This window comes from Carcharodon carcharias, chromosome 18 (genome assembly GCF_017639515.1).
Source record: "Carcharodon carcharias isolate sCarCar2 chromosome 18, sCarCar2.pri, whole genome shotgun sequence".
Lineage (NCBI taxonomy): Eukaryota > Metazoa > Chordata > Chondrichthyes > Lamniformes > Lamnidae > Carcharodon > Carcharodon carcharias.
In genome coordinates this window covers 34,593,944-34,607,040 of record NC_054484.1, presented here as the reverse complement: position 1 = coordinate 34,607,040, position 13,097 = coordinate 34,593,944, and the positions used below count along the sequence as shown (strand labels likewise).

At 38.4% G+C, this 13,097-nt stretch overlaps 2 protein-coding genes across 9 annotated transcripts in view; one reads left to right on the top strand and one right to left on the bottom strand.

Annotated features, from left to right (window-relative positions):
- The window catches only part of cmss1 (cms1 ribosomal small subunit homolog), a 330,534-nt gene that overhangs the window by 264,644 nt on the left and 52,793 nt on the right, over window positions 1-13,097 (bottom strand). The window lies entirely within an intron of this gene.
- filip1l (filamin A interacting protein 1-like) overlaps window positions 1-13,097 on the top strand; it is a 254,298-nt gene that overhangs the window by 211,379 nt on the left and 29,822 nt on the right. For all 6 annotated transcript variants that reach the window (XR_005945860.1, XR_005945861.1, XM_041211434.1 and 3 more), the window contains one exon: window positions 8,254-11,017. Coding sequence is in view for 4 of the 6 variants with exons in the window: in XM_041211434.1 (XP_041067368.1) it covers window positions 8,254-11,017 (2,764 nt within the window). In the remaining 2 variants the exon portion in view is untranslated. The remainder of the gene's footprint in view (window positions 1-8,253; window positions 11,018-13,097) is intronic.

Genomic DNA, 13,097 nt, shown 5'->3' with positions numbered 1-13,097 from the left:
TACCAAGAAAATCCCAAGGGTTCAGCCCTTAATTGTGTTAACTAATCTCAGCTGGGACAGCAAAACAGGCACTACAATTATCCTGTGTCCAACAGCTAGAGAGGAGAGAATTGGGGGGGTGCTCAGGGGACTGGTGAAGAAATCAGCCAGCACTCCCATTCCTGATCCTTGGCCAGTGATAACTGTTGGAAAGTAAGGAGCGTACAGAATGTCAGATGACCCTAGATGCACAGGTGGGACTCGACTCAAAAAATGGTCACTTAGGCAAGGTACCAGAGAGCAGCTAGTGCCTATGCAATCATACTTCAACATGAGTCAACGTCTACCAGAGAGGAGAAAAAAATTGAAGGGAGGGACTTGAAGAATTTCCTATATAATTCTAGAATATTACAGAGCAGTTGAAAGATTATGATATCCAACCCTTATGTTGGATAACTATGGACTGCATTTTATACTGTTCATGTAAGGTTACATAGCAGTGGCTCAAAAGGGCCTTTGCTAGAATTTTTTAGAACTTAATTTTTCTCTTTGGGATGTAAGCAACAATGGAAAGGCTTCATTTACTGCCCTGACTAGCTTGTGATGGCCAGTGGCCTTTTGAGGACTAAACTATTTTCTTGCCCAGATAGAAACGGGAACTTGTTCATTCAAGTTATCATCATAGTCAGCAGTAGAAAAGACGACCACCAATTTGACAATATTATTTGTAAGCTATGCTCAGAGATTGTTTTGGTTGTTGATTGTTATGATTGTTTAGCCATTTAGGTATTACCTAATATTTCCTTTAAAACACAATGAAAGCACATCATCAACAATAGAAAGTATATAAATGGAAGTCTGTCTTTTTTTAAATGTATGAACCTACCTAGTTGATGTTAAAGAATAACCATTTGAAGAAAGCACCAGAGATCTTATGGTTGCCCTGGAACTATACTTCAGCAAGAATCAGTGTACTTAGGAGAAAAGGAGAGATTTGGGAGAAAGTTCATTTATTAAACTGCCTTTTAAATAGCATCATTGTGAAAGACTCTTGGAATATATGGGGTTTTGAGTTCATCTATTTTGCATATGGTCTTGAAATTTAAAAATCCTTATTATTTGACCAAAGAAATGTTGCTGTATTGCAGTGAGAAATGTGATGTTGATGTTGTAATGATAATGTCATACAATTTCAATTACAAGTTAACTGCATCTATTATTCCAGTTGCAGCATCAGGAAACATAGATTGAGGAATGAGGGGAACAGAACATCAAAAAGGTAGACTCATGCAAAAAATTAATTTACAGGGAAAAGCCAGAGCTTTTGGGAAGAAAGCAAACTTGACAGGAGATTGATGAATTAATTTTTGATGTGCAGTAGTGATTATGACTGGACCAACAATCCCAAACTTGTGATTTCAAATCCCAACAAATGAAAATGTGAAATTAAATGTTTGGGTGGGCAACAATAGACCTAACAGCATACAAATAATAATAAAGTAATACATTACAGACTCTCTGCCACTAATGGTGTGGTGTGTTTTGACCACATTCTCCATCCAGTCTAAATTGATATATTACTAAAAATAAACATGACAATGTTCACTGGTGATAGTGAATTCGAAAACCTATTTTGTTGCTTTAGAATATTCTACATATTAGAAAGGAATTTCACATTTAAACAGCTTCAGAGATAGTTCAATAAAGGTTAAAATTGTTGTTTTAATGAGAAATATATATCAGGTTTTTAAAAATAAAAATCTCAAATGCTTAGCTGAGGAATTCACTTAAAAAGGCAAAATAGCTCAAATGGCCAATACGGTAGTTGGTCCAATGGGCAATATTTATTAAATATAATGATTGTTATGCGCCAGCCTGGAGAACCATGCATGCCACTGATTAAAGACAGTGCTAAGTTTTGTACAATAGTTCAGTTTTCATTGAATAGTGACAGTTGCCCACTTCAATTTCCCCTTTACTCCTTCCCCCCCCCACCCTTCTTCCTTTACCCTGTCACATTATGCTTCCTTTCTTTTCTCTGCCCTCAAAAACCCCAATGCTTCAGTGTTCATCGTCTTGCCACCACAGGCCCACTAAGGAAGTCATTGCTGCCTCCAACAAGCAGCAACCCTAGTTGCCCCATTCTACTCTCTCTGCATCATTCTTGCCTGCTAGGGGATAATCTTGCCAACCTCCTCCTCATTGATCCCAGATCTGACTCTTGGGTTCAGCCAAGGAATTGGTTTTCATCACCCACTCCCTATCCCCCTCCAGAATATACATTTGCACGTGGGCAAGGCCCTTGCTACCTCGAGCTTATGTCCGTCCAGGCCATGATATCATAGCAGAGGAGTGACGATATATTTCCCTTCAATGAAGCTTCCTGTTTGGCTATACATTCCCACCTGTTGCCCCACATAAAACTGCTGCAGTGGTGGTGGAGCCCTTATCACTAAAACACATCCTGCTGTGTCTCCCTACTCATCCTTTGAGCATCTCAGTTTGTTAACTCCTCATGAATCTCATTTAAAATCCTCATGTGTATTGTACAAACATAGGAATTAGGAACAGGAGTAGGCAACTTGGCACCTCAAGCCTGCTCTGCCGTTCAAAAAGATCATGGCTGATCTGATTGTAACCTCAACTCCACATTCCCACCTACCCCGATAACCTTTCATCCCCTTGCTCATCAAGAATCTGTCTAGCTCTGCCTTAAAAATATTCAAAAGACTCTGCTTCCACTGCCTTTTGAGGAAGAGAATTCCAAAGATTCACGATCCTCAGAAAAAATTTCTCCTCATTGTTGTCTTAAATGGCCGACCCCTTATTTTTATTATTCACACAAGTTTCACACCAAATTTCTCTCAGATATCCATCTGCTTTCCTCCCTCAGCTTATGCATTGAATGATTTCTTAGACTCAGTGATTGCAACCTCCATCAATTCTTCTTGCTCTACTTCCTTGGAGTTCATTATCTTCCTTTCCTCCCTAATTCTCTCCCTCCATATAACTCCTATCCATATTCCAAATCTCCTACCACCTTGTCCTTGGCATCTCATATGGCCTTCCTCCTCCCATTGTAACCCATCAATGATAAGGCAATCTCTAGTCATTTCTTTGTATCACACTTATCCCCTCGCTACCCCTCCCAACATCACTTCTTTCTACATCTCCCTCAAGTCATATACCACTTTCAAATTCCCAGATATCTAGCCTTTGGCCCACAATGCATCCAGACATTTCTGCAGCTACCGATTTGCCAAATCACACCTTCCCACCCACCACCTTTGCTCTTGTTCCCATAAAATTGTTATTTTCTCTCTAATCCTAATCATTCTTCCTGGTATAGAACTCCTCTTCGCACTCTTAAGTCTGAGGGATGCAGATCTCAATGTCTATGGCAGCCAACTAGTTTAACCATCCATCACCAGATCTGGTTGGACCACAAGGTATTAGTGGGTCTTACTCTACATCACTAAAACTGTTCACTATTCAAAGATCATCAAAAAATGCAAAGATATCCATCTGCTTCTCTTCTCCACCAAAAACTATTTTCTTAAATCACCCTTCCCTACTTTATTCATTTTCACCTCCTACAGATACAGGGAGCTCATGGACCTTTTTAGTCACAGAGTTTGAGATCATGCAATCAGCTGCCGTTGCTGCTTCCTTCCTTTCCCCAAACTCATCAGGTCTAACTTCCTCTGATGTTCCCCACTGCCCTCCCCCTGAACTCATCTTTCTCTAGATCCTATCCTGTCTTCTGCAATGCTGTGTGTTGATCTTGTTCACAAGACCCACCTCCTGTTCCCTCAATCCTTTTCCAACTAAACTATTGACCATCCAACTTCTCTTCCTGGGCCCCATGTTATTGTTAATTGTTCATGATCCTCAGGTATTGTCACCCCACCTCCTTCAAACATGCCATCACCCGTTCATTAAAAAAAAACACCTTTGGTACTGCTGTCCTTGCAAACCAGGGTGACATCTCCGACCTCCCTTTTCTCTCCAAGCAACTTGCTGTGGCCTCCCAAATCTGTGTCCGTTGTTCCTGCAATTCCATGTCTGAATCCATCCAGTAAAGTTCCTGGCCACAGTAATGAAGTGGTCTTTATCAAAATCACAAATGACAATCTTTTTGACTGTAATAAAAATACCCATCCTCGTCCTTCTTGACCTATGAGCACCCTTTGACACAGTGGACCACACCCTCATCCAACGCTTCTCCTCAGTCATCCAGCTAAGTGAACTGTCCTTGTTTGGTTTTATTTTTATCAAGTCATATCCAAAGAATCACCTGCAACAGCTTCTCTTGCCATTCATATACTCCTATGCAACATGTGAAAATACTGCATCAGTTCCCGCATGTGCGTTGATAATATCTAGCACCGCCTCTCTTGAACCCTCCACTGTCTCTAAATTATTAGATTGTTTGTCCAATATCTAGTATTGATGAGCAGAAATTTCTTCCAATGAAATTGGGAAGACTGAAGCCATTAAGTTCTGGTCCCCAACACAAACTCCATTTCTTAACCACCAATTACATCCATCTCCCTGGCGACAGTATAGGGCTGAACTATCTGCTCCCAACCTTGGTGTCAAATTTAACCTAGAGATCAGCTTCCGCCTACATATTCATCCCATTAGTAAGGTAACCTACTTCCACCTTTGTAATATCCCCAGACTCTGTCCCTTCTTCAGTTCATCTGCTACTGAAACCCTCATCCATGCCTTTGTTACCCTTAGACTTGATCAATCCAACATACTGGTTGGTCTCCCATATTCTACCCTCTGTAACCTTGAGATCATCCAAAACTCTGCTGCTTGTATTCCAATTTGCACCAAGACCTGTTCATCCAGGATCCCTCCGATTGCTGATCTACATTTGTTCCTGGTTGAACAACATCTTGATTTTAAAAGCTCATCCTTATTTTCAAATCTCTCCACGGTCTTACCTCTCCTTATCACTGTGATTTCCTTTAGCTCTATAACCCTCTATGATAGCTGCACTTTTCCAATTCTGGCCTCTTGATCACCCTGATTTAAACTCCTCCACCACTGGCAGCTCTGCCTTCAGCTGCTAAGGCCCTAAACTCTGGAATTGCCTACCTATACACCTTTGCCTCTCTACTTCGTGTTCCTCCTTTGAGACACTCCTTAAGGCTATCTTTTTGACAGGCTTTTGGTCATCTGCCCTAATATATCCTGTGTGGCTTGGTGTCAAATTTTGATTTTTTAACACTCCTGTGAAATGCCTGGGGATGTTTTTCTACATTAAAGGCCCTACATAAACATAAGTTGCTCTTGTTAATGTAATCTCCATTTTTTAGAAATTTAATAATGTCACATGCTAATGCAATAATTGTGGTCTTCCAAGAGCATTTTGTTCCCTTATTCTTCATATCATTGTTCAGGAATGTTATGGACAGTAATCTTATATCACTAATTCCACAATTTGTAAGATCTCCAGCACACACAAGTTTACATTTTCTGTGTCCTTGTTCAAGATGAACGCACTCAAACAATAGATAAATGTCTGGAATGTGAATCAAACTCCAGTATCTTTGTTTCTAATACAACATTGTGTAGGAGCATGTAATCACAAGTGGCAACTTCTGTTGTCACTTTGGATGCTTGGATCTACTGGATACTCTAGTAAAGGATAGTTCATTGCAAATTGTTATATCTGGCATTAACTGATAAACCGCATTCAGGACTAAGCCTAGGTACTGCAGCCTGTCGGCAATTCAGCTGTTTGCCCACAAGGAACAAAACTTACTTCATCAAAACTGTATACAAGATGTAATACCAGAGAGCATTGGTAATACAATTCTCTGGCTTCATATTTTTTCTGTGTTGTTGAAAGAATGCCCAATAAATCATCCTTCTCAATAACAACTTGCATGCTTGAAAGATTCTTATGATAGTTACTATTTTAGGTCAATGATTTATGTTTCTCTCTCCACAGATACTGCCAGTATTTTCAGCATTTTGTTTTTATTTCAGATTTTCAACATCAGCAGTATTTTGACTTGCACTTTCATCGTGCCTTTATATATACATATATTTACATAGAGTAAAATGTCCTAAGGCACTTCATAGATACATTATTAAGTAAAATGTGATACTGAGTAAAAAGATGGAGATGTTAGTACAGATGAAAAAGATAGATTTTAAGGAGCATTCTTAAAAGGGGGAAAGATGTATAGACGTTTAAGGAAGGGTATTCCAAAGCATTTCCTGTAGGAAAATATTTTCAGCTGAAATTAGTGTTTACAAATAATCAAATACACAGGTGTTCAGTCTGCCTTCAATCTGGCACGTTAAGCAAATATATTGTGGGTCCCTATTTTAATTTTTTTTCTCCATGCATTGTGCTTAAAATGTTGAATATTGGAGGACCACAACAATACAACGCAGAAAATGGATTAAGAGGATTACTGAAAAACTCATAGTACCAATGGTATTGCCAGATGGCGAGGCTTGCTATATCAGGCAGATCAGGTGGGCCGGTTCTCACTGCAATCAATGGGGCCACATTGTATGTAGGCAGGCTACCTGTGTAATACATTGATTAACAAAATAACTGAAATACCTGAAATAACAAGGCTAGGTGAGGCTAGAAATCGATAATTTAGATCTTAACTTCTTCCCAGGCAATAAAATCTTTTATTTGAAGATCGAGATACTTTGAATGTATGCACCAGATTTTATTCCTCCTTAATGAACTGTACAATGCAAAGGAATCAAGGGATGGTTTGAACTCAAGGGTTTGGGGCCAAATTAATGTTGAACTTAGCACATATTGTTTTTCAAAGAGTAAGATCTGTATTTCTCCATCTTCAGGAAAATTTGGCACATCATGTATAAAAAATAATTTTGGATATTTCTGTTGATCCCTTTAGAAAAATAATGAAGGTATAAGGTTTTATTCAAAGAACTGCTACAAAGTAGGAACAGTAGGAATAGTACATTTGTAATATTCTCCTTTCAATTCAGCATTCTATAGTTTATAGCATATAAATTGACCTGGCATAGGAGACGCAATTTTTCCAGCCCCAAAATCATGATTTTGCATAGACTCTGCATATAAATCGATCCCACTTTACAGCCATGACATACTAAACTCATTAGCAGTCAGCCTCAACTTTTCACCTCACAAATGCATATTTTAATTTATAACTGGACGCAAGGGATCAATCAGGCGATATGGGCTGAGTTGCAAAGATACACACAGATTTAAGATCTTTGGCTGGAATTTTCCAGCACCGCAGCAGGACCAGCAAGTCATTGAAATCTCTGTTCACATTGGCGGGAAAATCCTACTTGCGTGAGAGGCTGGAAAATTCCGGCCTTTGTGTCGAATGCCGATGACAATAAATTTGACAGGTTTAAAACACTGATTAAAAGTGTATTTATATAGTTAATTTATTCAATAAACCATGTCACATTAATTTAATATGAATTACAGATCAAGTATCCTTTATCTGAAACCCTTGGGGCTGATTGCATATTGAATTTCAGATAATTTCAGTTCTCGGATAGCACACATAAACTTATGTTACAATAGCCTAAGCCTGGGTTAGCTAATAGTCAAAAGTAAATAAAATGGCTAGAAAAGTAAGATGTATCACTGAATAATAAATACAGTGTACCTGAAAAAGTTTCTTTTCCACATGTTCATCACAAAAATCGCAAGGTAAACAATGCAGACAAACAACTACACTTCCCATGCTAAAGGTTGAAGAGGTTCAGAAAAAGTGCGGTTTTTGGATGTGCTTGATTTTCTGATTTACAGACAAAGGATACTCAACCTATACTATGGTTTTCTTTTCACATTTCAAAATGGCGACCACTCACAACCAGGCTGGCAATTCACTCTTATACTCAAATATAAGTCGACACCCATTTTTAAAGGGTTTTTTTTTTGAGGTTTCAAAGGTTTGACTTCCAACATCTACAGTACATATCTTAAGAGTTAAACACATTTTTGCCAACATTATTATTGAAAACATTTAGGTCAGTCAACATCTGTAAAAAGAACAAAAGAGTCTACACCTGAACATTAACTAATCTGTTCTTTCCACAGATACTGACTGGATTGCTATGTTTCCAATGTTTTATGTTTTTCTCCTAAAGAAAAGTATAATTTAAAAACAGTGAATATCATTGCATGTATCAGAAAAATTAACATGATTCAACAAATAAACCATTTACTCTGCTTTGAGCCAAGTTGTTTTTTTTCTTATCTATCCTTTTTTTCCCCCCTTTTAGATTGAAAAAGTTAATTGACCAAGAAAAGGCCTACCAGGTGAAAAAGGATCAAGAAAATGTCAAAAAAATTACAAAACTAAAGGAAGAGCTTACCAAACTGAAATCATTTGCATTGATACTGGTGGATGAACAACAACGGCTTTCAGAACAGCTTAACCAACAGAGTCAAAAAGTTCAAGTGCTATCAGTCACTGCACAGCAAGCTCAGGAGAAATTAACAGCCTCTGAGGAAAGGGCAACAGAAGAAGAAAACAAAGTGTTCACTCTTGAGATTGAACTGCAAGCACAAGCCAGTAGATTTTATCAGGAACAGGAAACAACAATGGCCAAATTGACCAATGAAGAAAGTCAGAATCGACAGCTTCGTTTAAAACTCGCAACACTCAGCCGACAGATAGATGAACTGGAGGAGACTAATAAATCATTGAAGAAAGCAGAAGGGGAACTGCAGGATTTGAGGGAAAAAATAAACCGAGGGGAATGTGGGAATTCCAGTTTGATGGCAGAAGTGGAAGACCTGCGGAAGCGCGTGTTGGAAATGGAAGGAAAAGATGAGGAACTCTTAAAAATGGAGGACCAGTGCAGGGATCTCAATAGAAAAATAGAAAAGGAAGAAAGCCACAGCAGGAACCTAAAAACTGAGGTAGAGAAATTAAAGAAGAGAATAATGGAATTGGAAAAATTAGAGGATGCCTTCAGTAAAAGTAAGCAGGAATGTTATGTGCTTAAATGTAATCTGGAAAAAGAGAAGAATCTAACAAAGAAATTAGAAAATGAATTGGAAACCTTAAAAGTGAGAGTTAGGGAGCTTGAAGCAATTGAAAACAAACTGGAGAAAACTGAATTGGCCATGAAGGAGGACCTAAGCAAGCTTAAAACATTAACCGTGATGTTGGTTGATGAAAGAAAAACTATGGCCGAGAAGATGAGACAGACAGAGGATAAATTTCAAAATGCAAGTACCCAACTTCAAATAGAGGAAAATAAAGTTACAGTTGTGACAGAAAAACTAATTGAGGAAAGTAAAAAGGCATTGAAGTCCAAAGCAGAATTGGAAGAAAAAACATACAGTTTGACCAAGGAAAGGGACGAGCTTAAAAAGAAGCTAAAAACAGAGGAAGAGCGAGGAAATGACCTCTTGTCCAAGTCCAACCTCCTAAAGAAGAGACTCCAGTCCCTTGAAGCAGTTGAAAAGGAGTACCTCAAAAACAAAGGAAAACAAGAGTCTGGCAAATCTCCTAAACATTTTCAACAGGATGACAACAAAGTAAGAGAATTAACTCATGAGGTTGAAAGGCTTAAACACAAATTAAAAGAGATGCAAGTTGTAGAAGATGACCTAATGAAGACAGAAGATGACTATGACTCACTGGAGCATAGGTATTACGATGAACAACAGGAGCTGAAATTATTATCAGGGGAGCTTGAGGCTGTGAAGAAGGAATTGGCCAGATATAAGCTAGCTGAAAAGGCTGAATCAACCCACGAACAAATACTGTTTGACAGACTCAGTGAGGAACAGGCAAAATCTAGCCATCTAACAAGAGAAGTCGAAGCCCTCAAAGATAAAATTCATGACTATATGGCAACAGACGACTTATTATGTCACTTTAAAGCAGAGCAGACATCACTGCAAAAAAAGCTGACTCAACAGGAAAACCGAAACAAAGAACTGTCAAGAGAAACTGAAAATCTTACTAAAGAACTGGAGAGATACAGACGGTTCAGCAAGAGCCTTCGGCCTGGCATGAATGGCAGGAGGTTTGGGGAATTACAATTCTGCTCAAAAGAGATCCAGACTGATGCATTAGACAATGAACCACCTGATTACAGAAGCCTTATCCCTTTAGAAAAAGCAGTTGTGAATGGAAAGATATGCATAGAAAATGAAGAAGCTGATTACACTTCTCTAGATGATCAATCCTTGCAAGTAAACTACAACTCGTTAACTGTAAATAGCGTCAATAATAAGAAGTCATGGATACCATGGATGAAGAGCAAGGAAACTTGTGCACAAAATGGAAAAGCTGTAACCAAACAGAATGGAAATCTGGTGCAACCAGGTGAAATGGTGCTTACTCAGAAACAAGGCCAACCTCTTCACATAAAAGTAACACCAGATCATGGGCACAGCACAGCTACTCTCGAAATCACTAGCCCCACTTTAGAAAATCCATTCTCTTACACTAGCACAGCGGTTATCCCCAACTGCGGTGTTCCAAAGCAAAGAATAACCATTATTCAGAATGCCTCAATCACACCCGTAAAATCAAAGCCATCCGATGCATTCTCCACACCAGATCGTGCCCTGACACCCCTTACCAGGACTACAGTTTCGAAATCAAGAACTCCAGACTCATGTGGTTCAATTACTCCAGAAAGGACATTGTCACCAATTCAAATAGTCGCTGTAACTGCAAGCTCATCAGAACAAGCTCTGTCACCTGAGCCAACAGAAGTTGCTACAGCTCATACAATCTTTAGAGTGTCACCTGAAAGGATACAAGGGCGGCAGATACAAAAGTCAAACACAAGTCCTAACGTAATTACAACTGAAGACAATAAAATCCATATCCACTTAGGTAATCCCCACATTCAAACAGCTTCACCTGTCTCAAGACCAATGAGCCCATGCAGTTCAATCCAGGAGATCAGAACTCCAGCTATAACTAATGGGACACCAAATAAGTCAACCAACAAAATCACCAGCAGTATTACTATTACACCAACAGCCACACCTGCCCCACGCCATTCACAAATTACAGTAAGTAATGTCTATGATTAACCTCCCTTCCCCAACCCAAAACCAGGTGAAAATAACTGTGCTCTTAATTTCATTAGAAGATCCACTTACATTACCTGCATCTTCTGTTTTAATTTGAGACTGGTTTGTGCATGTCATCTATAAACCCTGCACCTAATCAACATCCTTCTGGATTTGTGTGTTTAGTAATACTGTGTGTACATATTATAACCTGTAACTCCACAACTTTAAAGACTTGTATTAAACGGTCAATCACCATTTAATCTGCACTGTATAAAAACAGAAAATTGTATTTGCTTAAAATATTAAAACAGATTTTCAGATACAAATTGTAATAGAGAAAAACAACTCATGAGTAGCAGTAAACTTTAGAATGAGTTTGTTTGTTGAGTTTTTTTTTTCCTCTTTTGCATGTTCACAAATATATTTTATCACAGGAAAAGGTATTTTTGAGATATGCTGTTCTGAAATCATCTTTATGTAATAAGATCTCTGCTTAAATCATCTCAATTTGGGTGGGGGGGTAGTAGGGTGGAAGCTACTACAGATTATTTCACCCCTGGATCAACGTTCAGTTGCAACTGATAGAATGAAAGGTTCATCTGCTGACTGAGAATTCTTGGATCTTGACATTATATTGTGGAATGATAGCACACAGCACAAAAATACTCAATATTTCATCCGAAATTCCTCTCTGCTTTTTAGCAGAAGCATTAATCAGTTAATTTTAAATGGTTTAATGCTCCATTAAAATAATGGAGGGATTTCAAAAAAGTGCAGTAAGCACTCATACCAAGTGGTTATGGTACTGGGTTTGTAACCCCAAGATCAAGAGTTCAAATCTCACAATGGCAAACTATGAAACAATGTAACTTCATCTGAAACAGATGGAAACAGGTTTGTACTCGAAAGAGTTACAGTTTTCCCAATGCAGGTTCAAGGCTGCAGTAAGTAACAGCACATAGTACAAAACTGTTGATAGTTCATGACAAACAAGCAATATCAGTGAGATATCCATAAGAGCACTTAGTGTGGGAATGAGAAAAAAAGATCAAACTGGTGCAGGATGCATGGCCTTTTGAGATTGAGGTTAAAACACATCATGGGACAGAATAAAGGAAATGCTTATTACTTAATTTGGCAGAGCTTGGTGCTCTCGTTTTTTGCACAAAACAGAAAAGTCATAACTGAGCAGAATGGAAATCTCTACCAATTACCAGTGTTAACATCCACACACTGAAAATTTTGAGAAAAATAGCCTCTTAAATTCTAGGACTGAGCAGAGAATTCAATAATTAGAAAATCCATTAGCTAACAAATAAACAAAATGTACATGCCAGAGAATGAGGTTCCACAGTCTCAGAATCTCACGAAAGACATCATGTCGGATAAGCAAACTTGTTGGCCCAGAATTTGCTGTATCAATAATGGCATGGCTGTTGGTGTTCAGTGTTATTATTTGATAAAATTGACGGCCATTTCTGGCATCCATGAATGCACAGTTAAACACAGAAATCTGGAATCTGCTGTCAGTGATACCCTGCTCCTCTACTAGGTGTGCTATTGCAGTCTTCAACAACAGTATCACCATAGAAATCACTGTTAAGCTGTGAAGTTAACTAATTACCTACCATTATCACGCTAAGAACCATTGAAAAATTTGAGCCTTGTTCAATCACCGGTAGGAGTTTTTAAGGGCATAATAAGTCATAATTACTGCTGCACATCCCTTCTGGCTCTAAAAAATTATTTTTTACCAGTTTGGAGTCTGATTCCCTCTGAAGAAAATTGTTGCAGTCTTTTTTAAGAAAAACAAAAAATATAGTTTTCAAAGTTTGTATTCTTCTATTTAAGTTTCTCCCTTAATCCCATTTGTTTGTCCCAATCTTTACTTTACTTCCTGTACTATGATTTAAATGCAGTTTATATTTCCAGTTTTTTTACTTTTTGCTTTGCCTTCTGTGAGGATTCTTTAGTCCAGTTGATCAGTCTCCCTGCAGCTTGCCCTAACCACAGACATTCACAGATCCCTGTACAAGACACAAAATTCAAACCAACATCACAAAAGAGGAATTGAGGA